General features: G+C 49.7%; 1 protein-coding gene across 2 annotated transcripts in view; it reads left to right on the forward strand.

Annotated features, from left to right (window-relative positions):
- The window catches only part of OPA3 (outer mitochondrial membrane lipid metabolism regulator OPA3), a 69,869-nt gene that overhangs the window by 33,257 nt on the left and 13,129 nt on the right, over nt 1-23,483 (forward strand). Inside the window, exon 2 of one of the 2 annotated variants that reach the window (XM_030873904.2) lies at nt 1,888-9,081. The exons of the other annotated variant lie outside the window; for it this stretch is intronic. Coding sequence (XP_030729764.1) covers nt 1,888-2,330 — 443 coding nt within the window. The 3' untranslated portion in view covers nt 2,331-9,081. Of the gene's footprint in view, nt 1-1,887; nt 9,082-23,483 lie in introns of those variants that run through there. 2 annotated transcript variants of the gene reach the window in all.

Genomic DNA, 23,483 nt, shown 5'->3' on the forward strand with positions numbered 1-23,483 from the left:
TTGAGCCCTGGTCCAGGAAGATCCCACAAGCTGTGGAGCAACTAAGCCCGTGCGCCACAACTACTGAGCCTGCGCTCTAGAGCCCGCGAGCTACAACTACTGAGCCCGCGTGCCACAACTACTGAAGCCCGTGCACCTAGAGCCCGTGCTCCGCAACAAGAGAAGCCACCGCAGTGAGAAGCCTGCGCACCACAACTTAGAGTAGCCCCCGCTCGCCGCAATTAGAGACAACCCGCGCACAGCAATGAAGACCCAACGCAGCCAAAAATTAATTACTTAAAAACAAAAAACATCTTATGTAAAACCCAAACGAACTTTTTGGCCAGCCCAGTAATTTCTGGTATGTTAGGAATACTGAAATTTTTAAGCACCTGGAGCATCCTTTCTTTGAAGTATCTAATGCAATCCACATACTCTTGTGATGTGGTACCTGCCGATGTCCAGTTTATAAGAAAAAAAAATGAGCAAAGCTCTTCTTTTACAGTCGGAAATTTTACATTGTTCCTTTTCGTCCTTGAACTTATATTTACAGTTCCGTTTCCCACCGAATTCTATCTAATAAATGATGTGCCCGCAATGAAGGCATGGACAGAAATTCAATTTTTAATTTGTTTAATTTCCTGAGACCATAAGATTCTAAATGTTAAAATATTTTCTCCTGGATTGAATTACCTTTAAGATTATTAGTCCACAATTAATTGAAAACATTTTATATTTTGTGCATTTTCAAGGATAATTATTAAACGTTCAAAGTAAAATGATACGTAGGAAATGAATCTCCAAATGAGCTAGAAAACAGGGCCTCCCCAATAATCCCATGTGTCCTTGGATGAATGTTAACTATTACGGGAGGGAGTCAGGGGTCAGCATCAATTCGGCCTTGGTTTCTAAGACTCAAATGCTGAGAATCTTCCTTCACAAAGGAACAGCTGGGCAAGCAGGTTTTTGTTCCAGCAGCATCAGTCACCTCTGAGCTTCTTCCGAGGCGTGTGCCCAAAACCTCACCGGGAAGAGCTCACAGCTCTTATCAGCTCCATCTTCAGGGCCGGTGAATATCTCGGATGGGAGGCACCAGACTTGTGAAGAGAGTTGGTCACCCTGTGCTCACAGTCGCCTAGCATCGATTCCTACATTTCTGCGCCCTTTCTTTGGATCCAGGAGGTCCCTCTCCGTTGCAGCCTTGATTTTGCATTTGGGGAAGATCTGGAAAGAAAGGGGGTCTGCCTTCTTGGCAGTGGGTGGGGCGACGGTGCCAGGGGCGGTGGCTCGAGGGGCAAGCAGAAGGAGCTAAGCTTCCAGCAGTTGACCCTTTCTTTACACCTTCCTGGGAGTTTGCAGCCTGGCAGCTCCTAGTGATCTTCCAGGGGCTTGGTCCCCAGTCTCAGGACCTCCCCTCTGCGGCAGAGTTTCTCATTCCTGGCTCCTTGCCATAATTTTCTGGGAGACAAAAAGATGCTCTGAAGTTCACCCCAGGTGGGGTGACTGGCATTCCTGGGACCAGGCCAGGTGCAGGGGTTTATTTAAAGTGCCCCCTGGGGCTTCCCTGGTGGCGCAGTGGTTGAGAGTCCGCCTGCCGATGCAGGGGACACAGGTTCGTGCCCTGGTCCGGGAGGATCCCACATACCGCGGAGCGGCTGGGCCCGTGAGCCATGGCCGCTGAGCCTGCGCGTCCGGAGCCTGTGCTCCGCAACGGGAGAGGCCACAACAGTGAGAGGCCCGTGTACCGCAAAAAAAATAATAATAATAAATAAATAAAATAAAATAAAGTGCCCCCTGGTGATTTTGGCTGCTGTGTCCCCATTTCTCCCACCTGGACACCAAGGCGTGGAGGGGCGGGGTTGGTAGGGGGCTCCCAGTGCATGACCTGACCCCTCTCTTCCCCCGCAGTGTACCACTGGGTGGAGATGCGGACCAAGATGCGCATCATGGGCTTCCGGGGCACGGTCATCAAGCCGCTGAACGAGGAGGCGGCCGCCGAGCTGGGCGCCGAGCTGCTGGGCGAGGCCACCGTCTTCATCGTGGGCGGCGGCTGCCTGGTGCTGGAGTACTGGCGCCACCAGGCGCACCAGCGTCACAAGGAAGAGGAGCAGAGCGCCGCCTGGGACGCGATGCGGGACGAGGTGGGCCGCGTGGCGCTGGCGCTGGAGGCCCTGCAGGCGCAGGTGCAGGCGGCGCCGCCGCCGGGCGCCCTGGAGGAGCTGCAGGCGCAGATGCAAGAGGTGCGCGCCCAGCTCTGCGCCGCAGGCCCGCCGCCCGCGCCCCAGGCAGCATCCACGTCCCAGAAAGTGTCCTCATCCGAGGAAAAGGAGCCTGCCGAAGCCTGCACTTAGACGTGGCCCTGTGTGTCCTGATGTGGCCTTCTGCCTGCGTTACCCCTACCTGTGCTGGCCCAGTGGAAACCACCGGGATGTGGATGGAACTTGGATTAGGTCACCCCATACCGACCCGTGGTACCTTCCCCTGCGACCAGCCCCCAGCAGGTGAAGCGTTCCAACACAGCCCCCTCCAACCTCTGGCTCATTTGGTACAGTCCGCAGTGCTGTCTCTCCAGCTCACTCCAAACCACAAAGACCTATGGGGTCCCAGCCAGCAGGACAACGTGCTCACTCCTCCGGCAGAAGAAAAAATGGAACCGGACTTGAGCCAGATCGATCTATCAGCCCTCCATCTACTTGATCAGTGTTAACTTTTCCCCGGGACTCTTACATCGGAATACCTCCTTCCCTTTGTCAGTTGGTACAGGCTGTCGTAAGGAAGCGCAGTGTCTTTCAGTGAGCGTCTGCCTCTCCCACCTTCTAAGGTGGGCTTTCTCTGGGCATCACTCCTCTTATGAGGGGAAAAAAAAGGGATCTTGGCTTGCAGTTGATCCATCGAATATTACACCTTTCACCTTAACCTGATCCGTGGTACCTTCCCCTGAGACACTCAAACGGAATATTCCAACAGAACCCCCCCTCATCCTTCAGTCTGCGGCACAACCCACTGGAATGGCTATGCAGGGTCTCCTGGTAATGCCCTACCAACCCTGCTTCTGGTGGAAAATTTGATCCTGTCTGTGGCTAGTCAGACCTGTCTTTCAGCCTCAGCCCCCTGTCAACCTGTCCTCAGAGTCCCTGGGCCTTTCCTGACGTGTCCTTTCCTACCTTCCCCACTGTTTCTTCAGTGGCCTCTCTCAGGGGACTGCCGGCCATGATCACAGCCCCCATGTTCCGTCCGATCTCTAGATCTCTGTGCTGTTGCCTTCCTTCCCTGCAGCTCTGGACTGGTCCAGCTGTCCCCCCCCTGCCTCCATAACCCCCTCTATCCCACCGGGCTAGGCCACCAGTTGGTCTTACCTTTGTTATTTAGTTTCCAGGGCTGCCATAACAAGTGACCACAAACTCGATGGCTTAAAACAACAGGAGTTTATTCTTTCACAGTTCTGGAGGCCAGAGATCTGAAATCAAGGTGTTCGCAGGGTCACGCTCCCTCCACAGGCTCTAGGGGAGGATCCTTCCTTACCTCTTCAGCTTCTCTTGGCCTCAGGCATTCCTTGGCTTGGGGCCCCCTATCTCCAGTCTCTGCTTCCATCTTCACCTGGCCTTCTTTTGCTCTCTGTCTCTTGGAAAGACTCCTGTCGTTGGATTCAGGGCTTACCCTAAATCTAGGATGATTTCACTTTGAAATCCTTAACTGAATTACATCTACAAAGACCCTTTTTCCACAGAAGCTCCCATAACTTTCCCTGGGTTAGGATGTGGACACCTCTTTTGGTGGGCCGCCATTCAACCCACTACACCTCCCCACCCCAGGAGTACGCTGGGACTCCTGCCAACCCCGTGGGGGATTCAGGGAACCACAAGGGTGAGAGGAACAGTCCAGGAACCACCATTCATTACCTGGAGTCTCTTCCAGGACTCACCTCTGAAGCGGGAGGGGTCTGGGCCCCACCAGTCTGCATCCTGTCTTTCAGACTGTAGGTGTTTTCCAATTAAAAGAGCCCTGGAGAGAGGAAGTCATCTGAAGGGTGTGTCAGAGAATCATGATCTGATCTCCAAAATGAGTACAAGCCTCATTAAAATTAGGAGAGAAGCTGGGAGAGTTCTGATGGGGGTGAGTGGTAGAGCATCGTCCAAGATGGGGAAACTGAGGCCCAGCGGAAGCAAAGGGACTTGCCTGAGGCCAGCAAGCCAGTGAGGTGATGAAGCAGTAAGAGCAGAGGCAGGGAGGGAGATGGAGAAGGGATGCAGGGTGCTTGAGGGTACTGGTACAGGGCAAGGAGGAAGATGAGAGGGAGGTGGATTGCTGGGAGAGGGGCAGAGATCTCTACACAGAGGCCAAAGGCACCCGAGGGGCAGCATTGAGAGTGTCAGAACAGCCCCAGATTACACCCAAGATCTTAGCATTTAATGAATGAGGTTAGATCCATTCCACCTGGGCCCGTTTCCCAGCAGCTCTAGGTGAAGTGGGAAGGGCCAGCTTTCTCTCCCTCCCTCCCTCCCTCACCTCACTGCCCCAGCGGAGTGAAAATACTCTGGACACAAGACCTCCCCAGAGAGAAAACCAAGAAACCAGGGTTCTGAAACAGCATCTTAATTCCTTCTAGAAGAGCCCCCTCTGATGTAGAGGGAGCTGAGAGAGGTGGACCCCAGGTAGGGGTACCTTTAAAATTGGAAGTGACTTGAGTGGGTTAAATGACGAGGGGAAGAAGGCAAGAGACAGAGCTACCACTGGATGATGGGGTGATTGATGGAGCCAGGTGAGCAGGCTTAGTGCCTGTTGCCATGGTTACCCCAGGGCAGTCCACTCTGGCACTGACACATCCCTGGAGCACGGGTTGCCACAGGCCAGGGACTGTTTTACTGCCCTCCCCACATCATGTCAATGTCAGTGACCCATCTTGTCAATAAGGTGTGGTCATCATCAAAATAGGTGGAGTTTATTGAGCTCTGGTTAGGTGCGGGGCACCGTTCTAAGTGCTTTACATAGTCCCCATAACATTTTCTTTGTTGCCTTGATGAGGAAACCGAGGCGCAGTGAGGGAAAATCACCTGCCCAAGGTCACACAGGCAGGGAAGAAGCAGAGGTGGTGTGTGAAGACGGGCAGTCTGAGTCAGAACCCGTAACCCCTGCGCCATCCTGACCCTGACGTAGTGCTGCACTCACATCTCCGAGACTCAAAACTCAGCCCTGACGTGTACTTACGTGTGGCGATACCTCGTGGGATGCATCCGCTTCACCCACTGGGTGGGGGTGGGATCAGCATGTGTGGAAGTGGAAAGAGTCCCCTCTCAAAATGCACAAGGCCAGAGGATGCTTCATCGCTCTGGTTTCCTGCTAGCTAAAATTTTGTATACATTTGTGACTTGGGGAGAGGGGTTAGAATAAATTTGTAATCCAAATTGGTTGTCTTCAAGTTGATGCATTTTTTCCCCATATTTAAAAAAAAGCCCCGTTAACCTGAGAAAAAATATCCTTCATTTATTCTTTCATTCAGGAAACTGTCACCGATGGGACTTCCCTGGTGGTGCGGTGGTTAGGACTCCACGCTCCCAATGCAGGGGGCCCGGGTTTGATCCCTGGTTGGGGAACTAGATCCCCCATGCATGCCACAGCTATAGAGCTGACGGGCCTCAACTAAGGAGCCCACCTGCTGCAACTAAGACCCGGCGCAACCGAATAAATAAATATTAAAAAAAAAAAAAAACTGTCTGAGGTGCCCACCATGTTCCTCACCATGTTCTGTGCAGTGCTGGGGTCCCAGCCGTGACCGAGACAGCCCCAACCCTGCCCTCATGGGGGCTCACAGTCCAGTGGGGGGACGAATGCACATACAGACATTTCTTTTCCAATGTTACCTGCCCTGTGGTTATTTGGGAAGAAGGGACCAGGCTGAATCCCAACTCCTCCCCTCCTGAGGGACTCAGTGCTTTAGGGCATTAAAAAACAGAAACGCTTATTTAAACACTGGCTCTGAAAAGCCTCATAGGATGTCCCAAGGGCTCTGCTTCTCCTGTCCCTTGTCAGGCCCCATTGTCCCCTGTACTGGTTTCCCTGTTGGGAAGGCCCTTGCCTGGGGAGAGCCACCCCAGGAGAAGATGGATTCTGTAAAGCCCCGTCTGATCCATTGGCCCATATGGTCATCTCTGAGCTGGCCACTGGTGCTGTGACTGCAGGCCGGGGTCCCCCAGCCCCAGCACACAGAGGGAGAGGAGAAGCATGTCCAGAGGAGAATCCACCCGCTCGCTAGACAAACGTTGACTGAGCACCTGCTGTGTGCCTGGCCCCATTCTAGTAGCTGGGAGTCAGCCAGGAGCGAGGCAAGGTCACCGCCACCACGAGCCAACATCTAGTGTAGGGAAGCAGACAATAAAGAAAAATGATCCAGTGTCGGGGTGATGAGGGCTGAGAAGAAAGAGTTCGGGAGTAATAGGGATGGCTGATTTCGATCAGGTGCTCAGGGAGGAGGTGACATGAGAGGAGCTGCCAGAGAGTGTTGTTAGTATCTACAGAGGCCCTGAGGCAGGTGTGGGGATCAGCCTTTCCCTGGAACAGCGGGAGGATCTGCTATCAGCATTGAGCCCGGGCTAGCGAACCAAGGGCCTGGCGCTGCCTGTCTTTGGGAACAAAGATTTATTGGGACATAGCCACACCCGTGTGTTTATGTATATTTTTTATGGTTGCTTTTGCACGGCAATGACAGATTTGAGTCATTTGCGATAAATACCACGTGGCCTTCAAAGATGCAAATATTTACTGTCAAGGCCTTTCCGTAAAGAGTTTACAGGCCGGAGAACAGAATAAGCAAGGGGAGGAGGATGGGCGAGGGACTCAGGAGCACAAAGGCTGGCCCCCTTTTGCCTCAGTTGGCACAGCTCTGGAGGGTCTTACCAGCTCCGATACCCCATCGGGTGTCCTCTTGGGCCTCCCTGTCCGCTCCCGCTTCCGTCACTCCCCACCCACAGGAGCTACTCCCTGGAGACGCCGCGATAACCCCGCTGTTCAAAGATCTCAGAGTCTCCCCCTCAGTCTACGGCAGCAAGGCACAATGAGACGCATGGTTAATATAGTCCACCATGTTCATATTTATATAATAATTCGCAATTCACCCTATATACGTAGGATAAGCGCTGTGTAATTCATGCATTAGGTGACATAATGGAATATGATGCCACATAGAATGGAATATAAAAATCTTTTTTGTGTAATATGTCACATGACGTTATATATTCCATGTTGTGTGTGTTGTGTGTGTATATATTTACCATTGGAAGGAAAATTTCGCTAAAAACTGCCTTTAATATGTGCAGTGCAGTTTGGTATTTCCTGTTGTATTGCATTTCATGAAGAAAAACTACAGCTGTATATAGATATGATCATATACACCTAATATGTATCCTAACCATATAAAATCTATTGTATTATATAACACAGGATAATATATATCATATATCATATATTACATATCTTGTTAGAACAAAAGTTTCGCTAAACAATAATCGCCCTTACCGTGTGCAACGCACTCTGTTACTTTCTATTCACTTTTATTCTCTTTCATAAAGAAAAGCATACACACATGTATGGATTATACAAACCTACGTAAAGCGGGCTGCCTTGGGCTACGGCGAAGACTTTGGCGTTTCCTGTGGGGTAAGCAGGAGCCACGGGAGGTGCTCTGAGCAGAAGAGGGATGTGAACTGGCTTAGTTTTAACAGGATCCCCAGACGCACTATTGTGGGCAAAGGTGGAAGCCGCCAGCCCAGCGAAGAGGCAGCTCTGATTGTCCAAGCGGGAGGCGATGGTGGCTGGACCAGGCGGAGACAGTGGAGGTAGACAGAAGTGGGATTCTGGGCATATTAATATATCAGAGGTGGAGCAGACAGGATTTACTGAGTGATGGGAGGTGGGGAGTCATTGATGGCTTCAAGGTTTTTGCTCTGTGTATGGACAAGGGACATACTGGTGCTGAGATGGTGAGGCTGCAGCAGAAGCAGTGTGAGGAGACATGGATAGCCTTGCCCTTGCCTTGCCCCTGGTCGCCTCAGATTTGGGAGCCCTCTGGCAGGCTTTGGTTATTTGTTCTGAATGGCAGCCAGCGAGGGCTGGAAAGACAGTCCTGGTCTCTCTCCTCGCGCTGTGAAACTGACATTCTTTATCTCACAGGTGCCTCCATCAGGGCATGCTACTGGAGTCCATTTGGGACGTCCTGGAGGAAGGAGGCAACTGGAGGTGGTGGGCTCGGGCTTGGGACTCCAGTCTTAGGGCTCCCCTCACCCCTGGAACGGCAGCACCCAGACCAGGCTTCCCAGAGGCGCCTCCACCTAGTAAGGGCTGACATGGACCTGGGGGCGGGGGTACCGCGGGGTCCGTCACATCCAAGATGCCTGCCTCACTCGGAGGCCACATCCTTGTGCCTTGATACTTATTATATTTTGATAGTCTCTTCCTAGAGTTCAGCCATTCCAGGGAAACCAAAGTCCCCTCCCTGAAAGGAATCCTGTCTCTGGTTTGGGGGCAATGTTGGCAGAACCCTTTTGGGAGTGATCTGGCCATGCCACCTTTGTGGGCATGGACGCTGTCCCCCTCTTCCCTCTCGTGAGCGATCTGCACACGCCTCTCTGGCCAGCATGAACGTTTCCTCAGGGAGATGCCAAGTGCTAAAGAACAGCATAGGTTACAAACATTTATAGTTAATATAAAAATGCCCCCTAAAAGCTCTGCGAAGTGTCAGAGGAGCTGTCAACACTTGCAGTTATCACACTTAAAAATTCTTCAGCCCAAACAGTGCACAGTAGAATTTCATTATTCTTTTAATTTGCATTTACCTTGTTTTACCTGAGCTGCATTTTCTTGTTTTACCTGAGCTGAGCGTCTTTTCGGCCATTTATTGGACGTTTGTTCTGCTTTTGAAAAATGCCCGTTTTCATTGTCTGAAATTAATGTTCGTTTCTGGTGTGTTTTGTCCTACTGAAAGTTTTTTCATTTTTAAGTAACTGAATCTATGAGTCTTTTTTCTTTCAGGCACTTGTTTTTTCTGTCTTTATTTGAGAAGGGCTTCTCAACCCCAAGAATTTGTATCTCCAACTCTCCCTTCTTCTAATATTTGTATCGACGTTCTCTTTGTGCTTGTCATTCACTGAGCTTGTGTTGCATTGTGTTTTGGTTCCTAATGAGTATAACGTTGGGATCTGCGTTCTTCAGTTTCTAAATGTATGGCTGGCTGACATCTCGAAGTGCATGGAATGGCCCATCCTTTCCCTCCTCACCTGGGACTGGACAGCCGCGTTCGCTGTGTTCCCCGGTCACAAGTACCTTTTTCTCAATCCTGTTCTGTCAACCGTTTGTCCGTCCTGCACCAACACCAGGTCTTTTGAATGCCAAGATCTTGAAAATAGTTTTTGGTCTCTTCAAGGCAACCTGCCAGTCTCGTTGTTATTTTCAAACTTATCTGAGTTATTCCTGTGCCTTTGCTCCTTGATATGCATTTTTGAAGGTTAATGGACTTTACTTTTTGAGCAGTTTTAGGCTTAGAGAAAAATGGAGCAGAAAGTACAGAGAATTCCCACAGATCCCCTCCCCCCATAGGCGCACGTAGTTGCCCCTATTACTAACATCTTGCGTTAGTGTGTACATTTGTTACAATTGAGAAGCAAATATATGTATATTTTTAACATCTTTATTGGGGTATAATTGCTTTACAATGGTGTGTTAGTTTCTGCTTTATAACAAAGTGAATCAGTTATACAGAGAAGCAAATATTGATATATTACTAAAGTCAGTAGTTTAAGGTTCACTCTTGGTGTTGTATATTCCGTGGGTTTGGACAAATGTATAATGACGTGTATCCACCATTATAATGTCACACAGAATGGTTTTGCTGCCCTAAAAATCCACCTGTTCATTGCTCCCTCCCCGACCCTGAGTCCCTGGCAACACTGATCTCTATACTCTCTCCATAGTTTGGCATGGTATGAACCCTCTGCACCTCTGTCTGTCGCTTACTGACACTCCTGCATTTGCTGAGTCAGTGAATCCATGAGTGTCAAAAGATACCTGGCCAAATCCCAGCCAGATAGCCTCCAGGCCCTCCCATCCTATAGTGTGAACTGAATGGTGGCCCCCTAAGGAGCCTAGGTCCCAATCCCTGGAACCTGTGAATGTGACCTTATCGGATAAAAATTTTTGCAGATGTGATTGAGTTAAAGGTATTGAGGGGCTTCCCAGGTGGCGCAGTGGTTGAGAGTCCGCCTGCCGATGCAGGGGACACAGGTTCGTGCCCCGGTCCGGGAAGATCCCACATGCCGCGGAGCAGCTAGGCCCGTGAGTCATGGCCGCTGAGCCTGCACATCCGGAGCCTGTGCTCCGCAACGGGAGAGGCCACAACAGTGAGAGGCCCGCGTACCGCAAAAAGAAAAAAAAAGAAAAGCAGATGGGCTCTGAATCTCTAGGGAGAAGATATTTAGGATTGCTGTCACTTTTTGGGGAACAGAAGATCCCCTGCAAAATATCCCTCTCAAGAAACTTTTGAAATATTTAGAAGCTTATTTTTACTTATTTTGAGGCATTGGCTAAAAGGCATTAAGTTACAACCCAATTTGCAGCCAGTAAATTAGTATCTGCGAATTAACCAACACTCTTTGTGACTTAGTCTGTTTTCTTCACTGCTGTACTACTCAGATATTTTGGGCAGCTGAGTCTACAAGTCTGCTGAAAACTTACCCTCATCTAGCTGAGTATTCTCCTATACATGTCACAAAATATGTATTATATAAACGCTTTCTACTTAAATTCAGCATCTCTCTAACGTAGAATAAAAATTTGATTATAGGGAATTCCCTGGTGGCCCAGCGGTTAGGACTCTGCGCTTCCACTGCAGGGGCCACGGGTTCGATCCCTGGTCGGGCAACTAAGATCCTGCAAGCTGTGGGGCGTGGCCAATAAAAATAAATAAATAAAATTGAAAGGCTCTTACTGAACCAGTTAAAAAACTTAATTATCATAATTTTCATAAGGTCGACAATGCACCTGAAAAACCTTTTTGTATTTATCAAGTATCATACAGAAGAACGTTTTTGGTTTGATCTTCCATGAACAGGTGTCGTGGTCTTTGAGCTGAAAATATATAAAGTCGATATATTCAACATAAAGTTTTAAAAAACAGTCGGGGTTTTACTATTTATTAACACTGGGCTATTTTAATATTTATTTATTTGGCTGCGCCGAGTCTTAGTTGTGGCACGCGGGATCTTTAGGTTGCGGCATTCACGCGGGATCTAGTTCCCTGACCAGGGATCGAACCCGGGAACCCCGCATTGGGAGCGCGAAGTCTTAACCACTGGACCACCAGGGAAGTCCCAACACTGGGCTGTTTTATAATTAGCATCTGCAGGGCTGATCTCAAAGCATGGTGTGGGGGCTTCCCTGGTGGCGCAGTGGTTGAGAGTCCGCCTGCCGATGCAGGGGACACGGGTTCGTGCCCCAGTCCAGGAGGATCCCACATGCCGCGGAGCGGTTAGGCCCGTGAGCCATGGCCACTGAGCCTGTGCTCCGCAACGCGAGAGGCCACAACAGTGAGAGGCCCGCGAACCCAAAAAAAAAAAAAAAAAAGCATGGTGTGGCAGTAGTAACATGAACATTGCGCTATGAGGCAAGAGAAAACAGTCCTGGCCCTTTTCCCGTGTGGCCCAGAGAAAGTTATTCTCTGAACCCCAGTTTCCTCATTTACTTAAACAGAGATGCAAAGACTTGATGAACAGGTGATAGGTCGCGAGGACATTGAACAAGCATGACTCAGAGTGTGATCAGAACAAACAAAAAAGGAAGAGATTCTCCCCTCAGGCTTTGGGAGGGAGCGCAGCCGGGCTGACACCTGATTTTGCCTCAGTGATGCTGATTTTGAACTTCTGTCCCTCAGAACTGTGAGAGAATAAATTTCTGTTGTTTTAAGCCGTCCAGTTCATTAGTAGTGTGTCATAGTAGCCACAGGAAACTAATCTGCTCCCACAATCTGATGGCTCATCCCGAGTAGCTCTGGCCTTTCAGTTAAAGAAAGGACAAGCCTAGGAGTTCCCTGGTGGTCTAGTGGTTAGGATTCAGCGCTTTCACTGCTGTGACCTGGGTTCAATCCCTGGTCAGGGAACTGGGGTCCTGCATACCGAGCGGTGTGGCCGAAAGAAAGAAAGAAAGAAGGAAAGAGCAAGCCTACTCCACTTTGCTGGAGGTGTGGAGGGCCTGGATTTTCCAGAGACTTCTCATGGCTTTCCCCTGTGTTGCCTGGGAGAGAAAATTATTCCTCAACTCTGGACATGGGTATTTTGACAGCACGTTTAGTAGTCTATATCAAAAGACTAGTCAGACCTTTGTTTACTAGCTCACATTTTTTTTAATGTTTTTTATTCTTTCATATATATATTTTTTTAATTTTTACTTCTGGCTGCATTGGGTCTTCGTTGCTGCACACAGGCTTTCTCTAGTTGCGGCGAGCGGGGGCTGCTCTTCGTTGCGGTGCGCGGGCTTCTCATTGCAGTGGCTTCTCTTGTTGCGGAGCACGGGCTCTAGGCGCACAGCCTTCAGTAGTTGTGGCACACGGGCTCAGTAGTTGTGGCTCGCAGACTCTAGAGCGCAGGCTCAGTAGTTGTGGCGCACGCACTTAGTTGCTCCGTGGCGTGTGGGATCTTCCCGGACCAGAGCTCGAACCCATGTCCCCTGCGTTGGCAGGCGGATTCTTAACCACTGCGCCACCAGGGAAGTCCCAACTAGCCCACACTTTGTTGAGCAGTTTATTTTTTCCAGATTGTAGAAGCTCTGTTTCTATCCTTGGGTCAGTTTTCTCACTGCATGTTTCCCTTTTCGTCTGATTTTTTTTTTAGTTGGAATAAAACAAACACACAGTAACGTGTGCACTGGTATAGGGAGGGCTCAATGAATGCTTATAAATGGGGATCCATTGGGAACCAGCACCCAGATGGAGACAGAGGACATTCCAGGTCCCCAGAAGGCCCCCTCCTGCTACTTCCCAGGCAGCACCCCCTCCCCGTCCCAGCTGTAACCACTGTGCTGAAATCTGTCACCATAGATTAGATTTGCCTGTTCCTGAACTTCATTCATATCCATGGACTCACAGGGAATGTTCTTCTCTGGATCTGGCTTCTTCAACGTAGTATCTGGGAGATGCATCTGTGTTGTTCTGTGTAGCAATCGTTTGTCCTTTTTGGTGCTGTGTAGTATTCCATTGTCAACTAGAACACACTTTGTTTACCAGCCAACTGACTGACGGGCACGCAAATCGTCTCCAGGCTCCTGCTTGTTCTGAGTGAGGCCGCTAGGGCCACTTTGGCACCAGGCTTTGGTGGGCATCACGCTCGTTTCCCTAGGGAATATCTAGGAGGGGGATCTCTGGGTCACAGGGCGAGCCTATGTTTACACTTAGGAGAAAATGCCAATTAAAAAAAAAAAAGTGGGACTTCCCTGGTGGCGCAGTGGTTAAGACTCTGTGCTCCCAATGCAGGGGAGGGCCCAGATCCAATCCCTGGTCAGGGAACTAGATCCCACACACATGACGCAACTAAGAGTTCACATGCCACAACTAAGGAGCCCACGTGCCACAACTAAGACCCGGCACAAACAGATAAATAAAATAAAATAAAATATTTAAATAAGTGACTGTAGGGGAGTTCCCTGGTGGTCCAGTCGTTAAGACTCGGTGCTTTCACTGCTGTGGCACTGGGCTCAATCCCTGCTTGGGGAACTAAGATTCCCACAACCCATGCGGTGCAGCTAAAAAAAAAAAAGAGTGACTTTACCATAATAAATTCTCCTGCTCTTCACAATGTTCCATGTCGACAGTCTTTTTTTTTCTCTCTCTTTCTTTTTAATTTAACCATCCTGGTAAGTATGTAGTGGTATCTGATTGTGGTTTTAATTTGTCTTTCTCTGATGAGTAATGATGTTGAGCATCTTTATCTGCTCTTATTGGCCATTCTCATCATCTTCTTTGGAGAAGATAATAATTGCATCTGTTAATACAATTATTCGATAAAAATTAGATCTGTTCAAGTCTTTTGTCCATCGTATTAGCTTCCTGTGACTGCTGTAACAAATTACCCCAAACCTGGTGGCTTAAAACAATATACAATTATTCTCTTACAGTTCCTGAGGCCAGAAAACTGAAATCAGTATCCCTGGGCTGAAATCAAGATGTTGGCAGGGCTGTGCTGCCTCCAAAGGTTTGAGGGGAGAATCTGTTCCCTGCCTCTTCCAGCTCCTGGTGGCTCCAGGCTTTCCTTGGCTTGTGGATGCATCAATCCAGTCTCTCCCTCCATCTTCCCGTGGCCTTCTCCTCTATATGCCTGTATCTTTTCCTCTTCTCTCTCATATAAGGACACTTGTCACTGGATTTAGGGCCCAGCGGGGTAATCCAGGATGATCTCATCTCACTATCCTTAACATTAATCACATCTGCAAAGACCCTTTTGCCAAATAAGGCAACATTCACCTGTTTTAGGGATTTGGGTGTGTTCATCCCTTCAACCTGTTACAGTGATCAGATCTCCCCCTGCCGCCCTTTCATCAGGACACTTTGGGTTGCATTTGGGGCCCACCTAGATACTCCAGGAACATTCCGCATCTCAAGGTCCTTAACTCCATCACATCTGTAAAGTCCTTTTTGCCACATAAAGTAAGATTCACGAGATCCGGGGATTGGGAACCACCATTTAATATACCGCATCCACTTTTTCTAGGCTATTCCATCGTCCTTCTCTAGTGATTTGTTGGTGCACTTCACAGAATTTGCATACTACCCCTTCTTTTGAGATGGGGATACTCTTGGTAAACCTCTCGTTAGAGCCTTGGGGTGAGAAGGCTGGCATGGAGGGTGTGGTCTGTGCTTCCCAGATGATCCCTAGTGGGCTCAGCATATTTTCAGCTGTTTATTGGACCTTTGAATTCTGTGAGAGATGCCTGCTTTGGGGAATTCCCTGGTGGTCCAGTGCTTAGGACTCCGTGCTCTCACTGCTGAGGGCCTGGGTTCGATCCCTGGTCAGGGAACTAAAATCCCATAAACTGGGTTTCCCTGGTGGCGCAGTGGTTAAGAATCCGCCAGTCAATGCAGACGACACGGGTTCGAGCCCTGGTCCAGGAAGATCCCACATGCCGCGGAGCAACTAAGCCTGTGCGCCACAACTACTGAGTCTTCACTCTAGAGCCCGTGAGCCACAACTACTGAGCCCGCGTGCCACAACTACTGAAACCTGCACGCCTAGAGCCTGTGCTCTGCAACAAGAGAAGCCACCGCAATGAGAAGCCTGTGCGCCACAACAAAGAGCAGCCCCCGCTCGCCACAACTAGAGAAAGCCTGTGTGCAGCAATGAAGACCAAATGCAGCTAAAAATAAATTTAAAAAAAAATCCCATAAGCCACATGGCATGGCCAAAAAAAAAAAAAAAGAAATGCCTACTTTGCTTATCCTTAATGCTTTTTTGTGAGGTCTTCTGTACTTTTACAAAAGTTTTTCAATTTTTAAAATTTATTTTATTTATTCTTTTATTTTTGGCTGCGTCGGGTCTTAGTTGTGGCATGTGGGCTCTTTAGTGGCGATGCACGGGCTACTCTCTACTTGCGGCGCGTGGGTTCTATAGTTTGCGGCACGCAGCCTCTCTAGTTGAGGCACGCAGGCCCAGTAGTTGGGGCGCGCGGGCTTAGTTGCCCCGCGGCGTGTGGGACCTTAGTTCCCCGACCAAGGATCAAACCCGCATCCCCAACGTTGGAAGGTGGACTCCCAACCACCGGACCACCAGGGAAAGTCCCCAAGTTTTTCAATTTAATAAGCCAGATTTCCGTCTTTTACTTTATGGCTTTTACTTTTCCTCCCTTGTCTGGGAAGACCTTCTTTGCCTCAAGTTATAAGCATCCCCACCCTAAGAGTGCGGGATGATGATAACCGTCATTTTACAGAGGAGGAAACTGAGGCACAGAGGAAACTAATCTCTTTTAGTTCACATTTCTTAGGCTCCAGGCACTGTGAGAAGGATTTTACGAGAGTCATATCTTTGAATCCTTGAATCTCCTTGTGCTGGGCTTCCTCCAAACCACCCTCAGACCCGATGATTTGCTAAGTAGGACTCAGGAAAGCTGATATATAATTTATTGCAGTGGAAGGATACAGATTACATTCAACAAAGGAAAAGATACATGGGGTGAAGTCCAGGTGCAGAGGGGACAGCTTGTGCAAAGGCCCAGAGATGTGAGTGAGGAGGGATGTGCAAAAAAAAAAAAAAAAAAAAGATTTCATGGCTTAGTCCTGGAGCTGAGTGGGCAGGACGAGGGGCCGGTGACCAGATCATACAGGGCCTGGGGCCATGGAAAGGAAGGTATGGCTCCAGGCCTTTCTTGACTTGGGAGCTGAGGGCACTGGATGGCCTGGAGTTCAAGGAGTCAGTGTCAAAAGGAATCCCATTCCGATCACTTCGTTTCCCAATCATATTTTCTACAGAGTTCAAGAGACAGCAGGCTCACTATAGAAACCGCAGCAAACACTGAGAAACAAGAACACTGAGAAATGAAAAAAATCATCTGTAATTCCACTACCCAGAGATGATCATTGTTAACTTTTAGCTCTGTTTCATGATCCTAAAGGCGCACGCGTGTGTATAGAGAAAAAAGTGAGGCATCGTATATATATTGGTAGATACACACATACGTACAAAGTGGGCATCATTCTATAAAATGCTCTAGATCTGTATTTTAAGTGACCAATAAGGAGTCTTGGAGGAGAAGGTGTCAGACCCCCTTGGCCAGGTGAGGGTGGATTTATGAGCCCTTCTCATTGATGAGCAGCAGTTTCCGAGGGAAGGGCGTTCTCGTAAAGGGCGCGGCATGTGCAAAGACCCGGTGGCCACAGGGAACGGTCGGAATGGCTGGAGCAGGGCAGGGGTGGGGCAAGATGAGCTGGCGATGGCAGATTTGTGCAGGACCTCAGGGCCCCTGAGAGCCCTGAGCAGCTGTGTGAGTTTTTCCTGTGTGTTTGCTTTGTTCGTTTTGTTTACTGAAGTGCGTGCAGGACAGCAGTGTGGGCAGGAGTGGTGAAGGATCCAGGGAGGAGCTAAGGCTCCCAGGGACTGGACACCACCCAGAGATGGTCAGAAAGGCACCAGGACCAGCACCAAGATGGGCAGATGTAAGAGCTGCAGCCCAGCCACGGAGGGGACAGGGGAGACATGCCCACCTCCACCTTCTCCTTTGCCCCCCGCCTTTTTTTTTTTTTTAATTTATTTTATATATTTATTTTTGGCTATGCTGGGTCTTTGTTGCTGCGCGCGGGCTTTCTCTAGTTGCGGCGAGCGGGAGCTACTCTTCGTTGCGGTGCGCGGGTTTCTCATTGCAGTGGCTTCTCTTTTTGTGGAGCACGGGCTCTAGGTGCATGGGCTTCAGTAGTTGTGGCTCGCGGGCTTCAGTAGTTGTGGCTCGCGGGCTCTAGAGCACAGGCTTAGTAGTTGTGGCGCACAGGCTTAGTTGCTCCGCGGCATGTGGGATCTTCCTGGACCAGGGCTCGAACCCGTGTTCCCTGCATTGGCAGGCGGATTCTTAACCACTGCGCCACCAGGGAAGTCCACCTGTCCCCTCCTCTCTTGAGGGCACTGCCCAAAGTCGTGCCCACCAGAAACAGAGGATAGGCACTCAGCTTCCTGGGAGCAGAGAAGGGCAGGCAAGAGTAGAGAGGGGGTCTGGGAGCAGAGGGAAGTATCACAGCCCCAGCGTTCCCCAGCTTTCCAGGGGAGCATGAGACCAGGACACCCAACACCAACCAGTCACGTGCAGTTACCTCGTGTGATCTTGCAGTTCGGGAGCTAAGGTCCTGGGCTTGGTGAGTCACACTCAAAGCATCGGGTTGGCTCCAAGGCTTCTCTCTCCCTTCCCAAGTGTGACTCAGATAGCAACAACCCCCGGGACGGCAGGTGGATGGGCTTCCCTGCAACGTGGAATACTGCACGTGACTGCGAGTTAGTGCACGCTTCCCACGGGGCGGGTGGGACGCATGCTCCTGGGAGAAGTTCACTTTTGGATCCATAGAGGTTCCAATTCCTAGAAAGGAGATTGCTCTTGTTCTTTCCTGTTCTGTAACATCTGTTCATAAAATGTAATCAGCCAGTAGGAAAAGAGGCAAGTCCCACATTTCTAACCAGTTAATAGTACGATTTGCTTTTCATCAAAACCAGATGAGAGTGTGTGCCCATCAATACCAGGCTTGTTCCATCAGGGACATCTTCGCATGAGAACATACACAAATCTAATCACCAGTCTTCACTTTATTCTGTAAAACACAGAGAAGAGAAAACTGAACACCCGGGTCACCACCAGCCCAGCTTCAGAGACAGGGCTTCCCCTGATCTTGGAAGTGTCTGTGGGACCCTTGAGGGGGGCAGCAGGCCTCAGTGCGGTGCAGTGGCCCTCCAGTGATTTCCACCTGGTTGTGACTTCCAACAACCAGGAGCTGAGCCTCTTTTCCACCCCCGTGCCTGCCTACGTTTGGAGTCGGCCACTCTTGTGAGACACCCAGGAGATTTCCCATCACACACATGTGGGCATCTGGGACCTGGAGCGGGGGAGGGGCTCAGAGGAGGGCAGAACACAGGAGGGGCTGCCCCTGACGTCACTTCTGGAACTGTGGGAAGGGACTTTGAAAGCCCCAGCCCCCCTCTGTGTGGATGAGAAGTTCTTGTGCATACCTTAACCTGGTGACAGGGAGACTGGGCCCAGAGAGGGCAGGACCCTTGTTTGAGGTCACACAGTGGGAAGCTGGAACGCAGCTAAGTTAATGGCACAGATGCCCTGTCCAGTAACAGACAAGCCCCTCCGCGGAGGGCAGAGCTCCCGGGAAGGAAGGAGAGAGAAAAGGGTCTCTGTGACCCCCAGAGCAGAAAGGGAAGACGCCGGCGGGGCCAGGACCTACCTAGAGTTTTCTGGGGTGTATGTCCTGCAGTCTTCAGCCTCTAACTTTTCCGGGTTCATGGGGATGACCATGAACTTCCCCAGGTTGGCAGCACCTCTGCGTGAGGTGGTGGAAACGGCAGAAGGCTCTGCAGCAGCTCCACTTCCGGTGCTTGGGGTCCAGCGTCACACTGCCACAGAGCCGCCACGGCTCCTTTCTCACCACCAGCTCTTCACCTGGGGCCAGACACGGCTCAGAAGGAGGGCCTGGGCGGAGGGCCTCTGCCTGCGCCCTGCTCCCATCCCTTATCCCCCTCGCATCCGTTCATTTTGTTTTTTTTCAACTTGCGGGATGTTAGTTCCCTGACCAGGGATTGAACCCGGGACCTTGGCAGTGAAAGCATGGAGTCCTAACCACCGGACCGCCAAGGAATTCCCTTTTCCCTTGTTTTTGTTTTTTTTCTTAAATACCTTTATTAAGGTAGAATTCACATATCATACAATTCACCCATTTAAAGCCTACAATTCAGTGGGTTTTAGTGTATTTGAGGGTTGTGCAGTCAGCACCACAATCAATTTTAGAACATGTCCATCACCCTAAAAGGAAACTCCGTGTCCATTAGCACTTGCTCCCCATTCCCTCCGACTTCCCCACACCCCTCAGCCCTGGGCAGCCACCAGTCTACTTACTGTCTCTATAGATTTGCCTATTCCGGACATTGACCTCCCCATTTTCCATTTCCACCAGCAGTGTATAAGAGTTCTCATTTCCCCACATCCTTGCCAACCCGTGTTATCTGACTCTCTGATTATCCCATTCCCTAGTGAGTGGGAAGTCGTATCTCCTTGTGGTTCTGATTTGCATTTCCCTGCATCCGTTCATCCTTTACCCAGCACTGATGTCCAACGTCCCATCCGCCTCTGTCCCCAGAGCAGTCGTGACCCCTCTCCTCTGGCTGCCTCCTTCTCATCTGCCTTCTGCCTGGCCCAGGGGCGTGGGTTCTGTGCTGAGCTCTCCAGCCCTCAGTGGGCTCCTGCCCTTGTGCGCAGGGTTACCAACCGCTCACCTTGGGCGCCCCGGTCACAACCAAAGAAGTACACTTACCTGGTTCTAGGGCTGCAACTAATGTCACTGAAGTTGCTTAGCCAAGTAGCGCCCGGTCAGGGTTTAAGCTCCGTTCTCCCCCTCAGGCAGTTAACTTCACCCCTCTGAGCCACACTTTTCCCATCTCTAAAATGGGATTGTCTGCTTCATGGGGGTGTCACCCAGAGGGAAAGTGGCTGTCAGGTAGTGGGGTTGAAATAAGGGATAATAGAAATGCTTCGCCAGCTGGGCCTGTGGTAAGATGGGCCTCTTTATTTATTTATTTATTTTTGGCCGCGCCGCGTGGCTTGCGGGATCTTAATTCCCCAACCAGGGATCGAACCCCGACCCTCAGCAGTGAAAGCACCGAGTCCTAACCTCCAGGGGCCTCCAGGGAATTGCTGGGACCAGACTCTGGACTTTGGCTCTTGTCTCGGCCGATCACGCCCCTTCTCCCTCCCAGCCCAGCAGGTGCCCCATTTCTCCTCCCTCCCGGGAAGCACTCCCTACCCCCCTGCACCCGTATTCAGCGCAAGGGGCTGGCATGGGAGATCCACACAGACGACCCCAGGACCCGGGGGTGGGAAGTGGGTCAGAATTCCACACTCAGGTTGGCATTTCAGCTGATGCGGAGCACGGAGGTGGAGGTTGAGCCCCTCGCTGCTGCCCAGCCACCCCAGAGGGGTCAGACTTCCCTGTTCCCCGCACCCGTGGTCACCGTTAGAGAGATGGGGCCATCCGTGCAGGAATGGGAACAGCACGAGGAAGAGAGCTGCAGGGGAGAGAGACGTGGGGGTCGGGGAGCTAGGCCGGAGGAGGAGGGTGGTGGGGACAGGCCTGTACCTGAGAAGATAAGGAGTCCGGATCCGCCGCTGACACTGGTCATGGGCCCTGGCCTGCGTCTGGAGGCCCCTGGTTGGCACATGTTACGGAGGCCAGCAGCACCTGGGGAAGACAGCTTCTGTCTTCTGCCCTCTGTCCTGCAAAGTCAATCACCAATGAGCTCCAGATGCAAGTAACTCACTTGGTAATAAAGAATATATGTAAGCGTTACCACAATTCCTAACACAACCCTTCAAAGTCATTCATAAATTCCTAAAGGATGGGTGTATCTTTGTTATGCTAATGGCATGACTCAGACCGAGCCAGTCACCAGAAAGACCTAGACATAAGGTATAGATATAAGATGTAGAGGGTTGTGATTTTGTTTTTATTTTATTGAAGTATTGTTAATTTACAATGTTGTGTTAGTTTCAGGTGTACAGCAAAGTGATTCAGTTATATATATATATATATTTTCAGATTCTTTTCCATTATAGGTTATTACAAGATATTGAGTAGAGTTCCCTGTGCTATACAGTAGGTCCTTGTTGCTTACCTATTTTATATATATTAGTATGTATGTGTGAATCCCAAACTCCTAATTTATCTCTACCCCCTGCCCCCAGAGGGTTGTGGTTTGATTTGATTTGATTTAAATAAATAAATGTATTAGTTGCGGTGTGGGGGGTTTTTAGTTGCAGCATGTGGACTTCTTAGTTGCAGCATACATACGGGATCTAGTTCCCCGACCAGGGATCGAACCCGGGCCCCCCTGTATTGGGAGTGCAGAACCCTAGCCACTGGACCACCAGGGAAGTCCCAGGTTGTGATTTTAAACTAGCTATATTGGGAGCTCTGGAAATTGAGTTCAGTCACTTGGCCAAGATTTCATCACTCTTGATGAAACTGAGCGCTTCCTGGGTGGCAGCCTGAGTCCTGTTCTGATTGCTGTTCTGATACAGGGAGAGAGCAAAGAAAGCTCTGTGTTCCCTCCTAGACCTCACCCCCTGTACATCTTTTATAATAAAACTGTAATTGTAAGTATAACATTTTCAGGGGGTTCAGTGAGCCATTCTAGCCAGTTATTGAATCTGAGAGAACTGTGGGAGCCCGGAATCTGCAGCCAGTGAGTCAGAAGTGAACATGGCCTGGGAAGCCCACTTGTGGCTGATGTCTGGAGTGTGGGCAGTCTCGTGGGACTGAGCCCTTACCTTGTGGGGTGTGCGCTAACTCAGGACCGCATTGCAGTACACCCAGTAGGTGTTGACCAGTTGGGGGTGAAATAGGCCAGTACCTAAACCAATTTCTCATTACCAAGTTACCTTTTGTTTGTAAACTGTGGCAAGATATACATAACGTAAACTTCATCATTTTAACCATTTTTAAGTGTACAGCTCAGTGGCATTGAGTACATTAAGTGTATTCACAGTGCTACTCAACCATCACCATCTACTTCCAGAACTCTTTCATCATTCCAGACAGAAACTCTTTGACTCTTAAATAACCAAGTTAGCTGCCAATAGGGGCCCTTATTCCCCTCTTCAGAAAGTAATTACAGGGATAATAAATTACTGCTATTCTTTGACTCTTTGAAGGGGAGGAACAAGGGGCTCTTCCGGAGGGAAGTGAGACAGAAAAGGAAGGAAGTCTTTACAGGGTATGTTAGTAAGCAGATTACTTCTGTGAGTACCTGGGGCTCAGTCTTGCAGGGACCCTCCAAGAGACAGTGAATAAGGTACCCCAGAGTTTGCCCCCTCACCCCTCCAGGTTTCCTATGAGTTTTGAGTTTTAAGCTTAGAAGATGGACATATCACACCAAACAGCGGCCCCACTTCTACTTGACTTGAAAGGCAACATTAGGATGCCTTGGTGATTGGAAGGAAAGGACCTTCCCAAACAGCCATGCTAGGCAGAGGGGTGTCCTCAGGGACCATGGGCTAAATCTTTGTGCATTCCATCCTTAGCTTCTTAAGAATAATTCCTGGAAATGACGCCGCTGGATCTGATCATGCATAGGTTTTGAATTTTCCTCTTTGATTTAACAAACAAGTCATCAGTGTTCATAGGAGAAAATTTAAAAATCATAGACCACCACCAAACCCATCTCACAGAAATAATCAGCTCCTACATTTTGGAGTATTTTCCATAAATACTATTTATTTGTTTGTTATTTATATTTCAGTTTTCTCCAATATTTTATTTGGAAAATTTTTCAAACCTACAGAGCAATGGAAGGAAATACACAATCAACACCCAAGTGCCCTTACTGGATCCATCCCTTGTTCACACTGTGTCCTGTTTATGTCCTTCAAATACCTAGGTCTCCATCTATACCCATGTTTATGTCTTCTATCATGCTGCTATAACCAAATACCATAGGCTGGGTGGCTTAGACGACAGATATATATTTTCTCACATTCTGGAGACTGGGAAGTCCAAGATCAAGGCGCTGGCAGATTCAGTTCCTGACGAGGACCCTTTTCCTGGCTTGCAGACGGCCGCCTTCTCACTGTGTCCTCACAAGGCAAAGAGAGAGAGCGAGCCCTGGTGTCTCTTCCTCTTCTTATAAGGACTCTAATCCCATCATGGAGTCCCTGTCCCCAAGACCTCATCTAAACCTAATTACCTGCCAAAGACCCCACTTTCAAGAAACACCATCACATTGGGGGTA

The sequence above is a fragment of the Globicephala melas genome, chromosome 19 (assembly GCF_963455315.2).
Source record: "Globicephala melas chromosome 19, mGloMel1.2, whole genome shotgun sequence".
Classification (NCBI taxonomy): Eukaryota; Metazoa; Chordata; class Mammalia; order Artiodactyla; family Delphinidae; genus Globicephala; species Globicephala melas.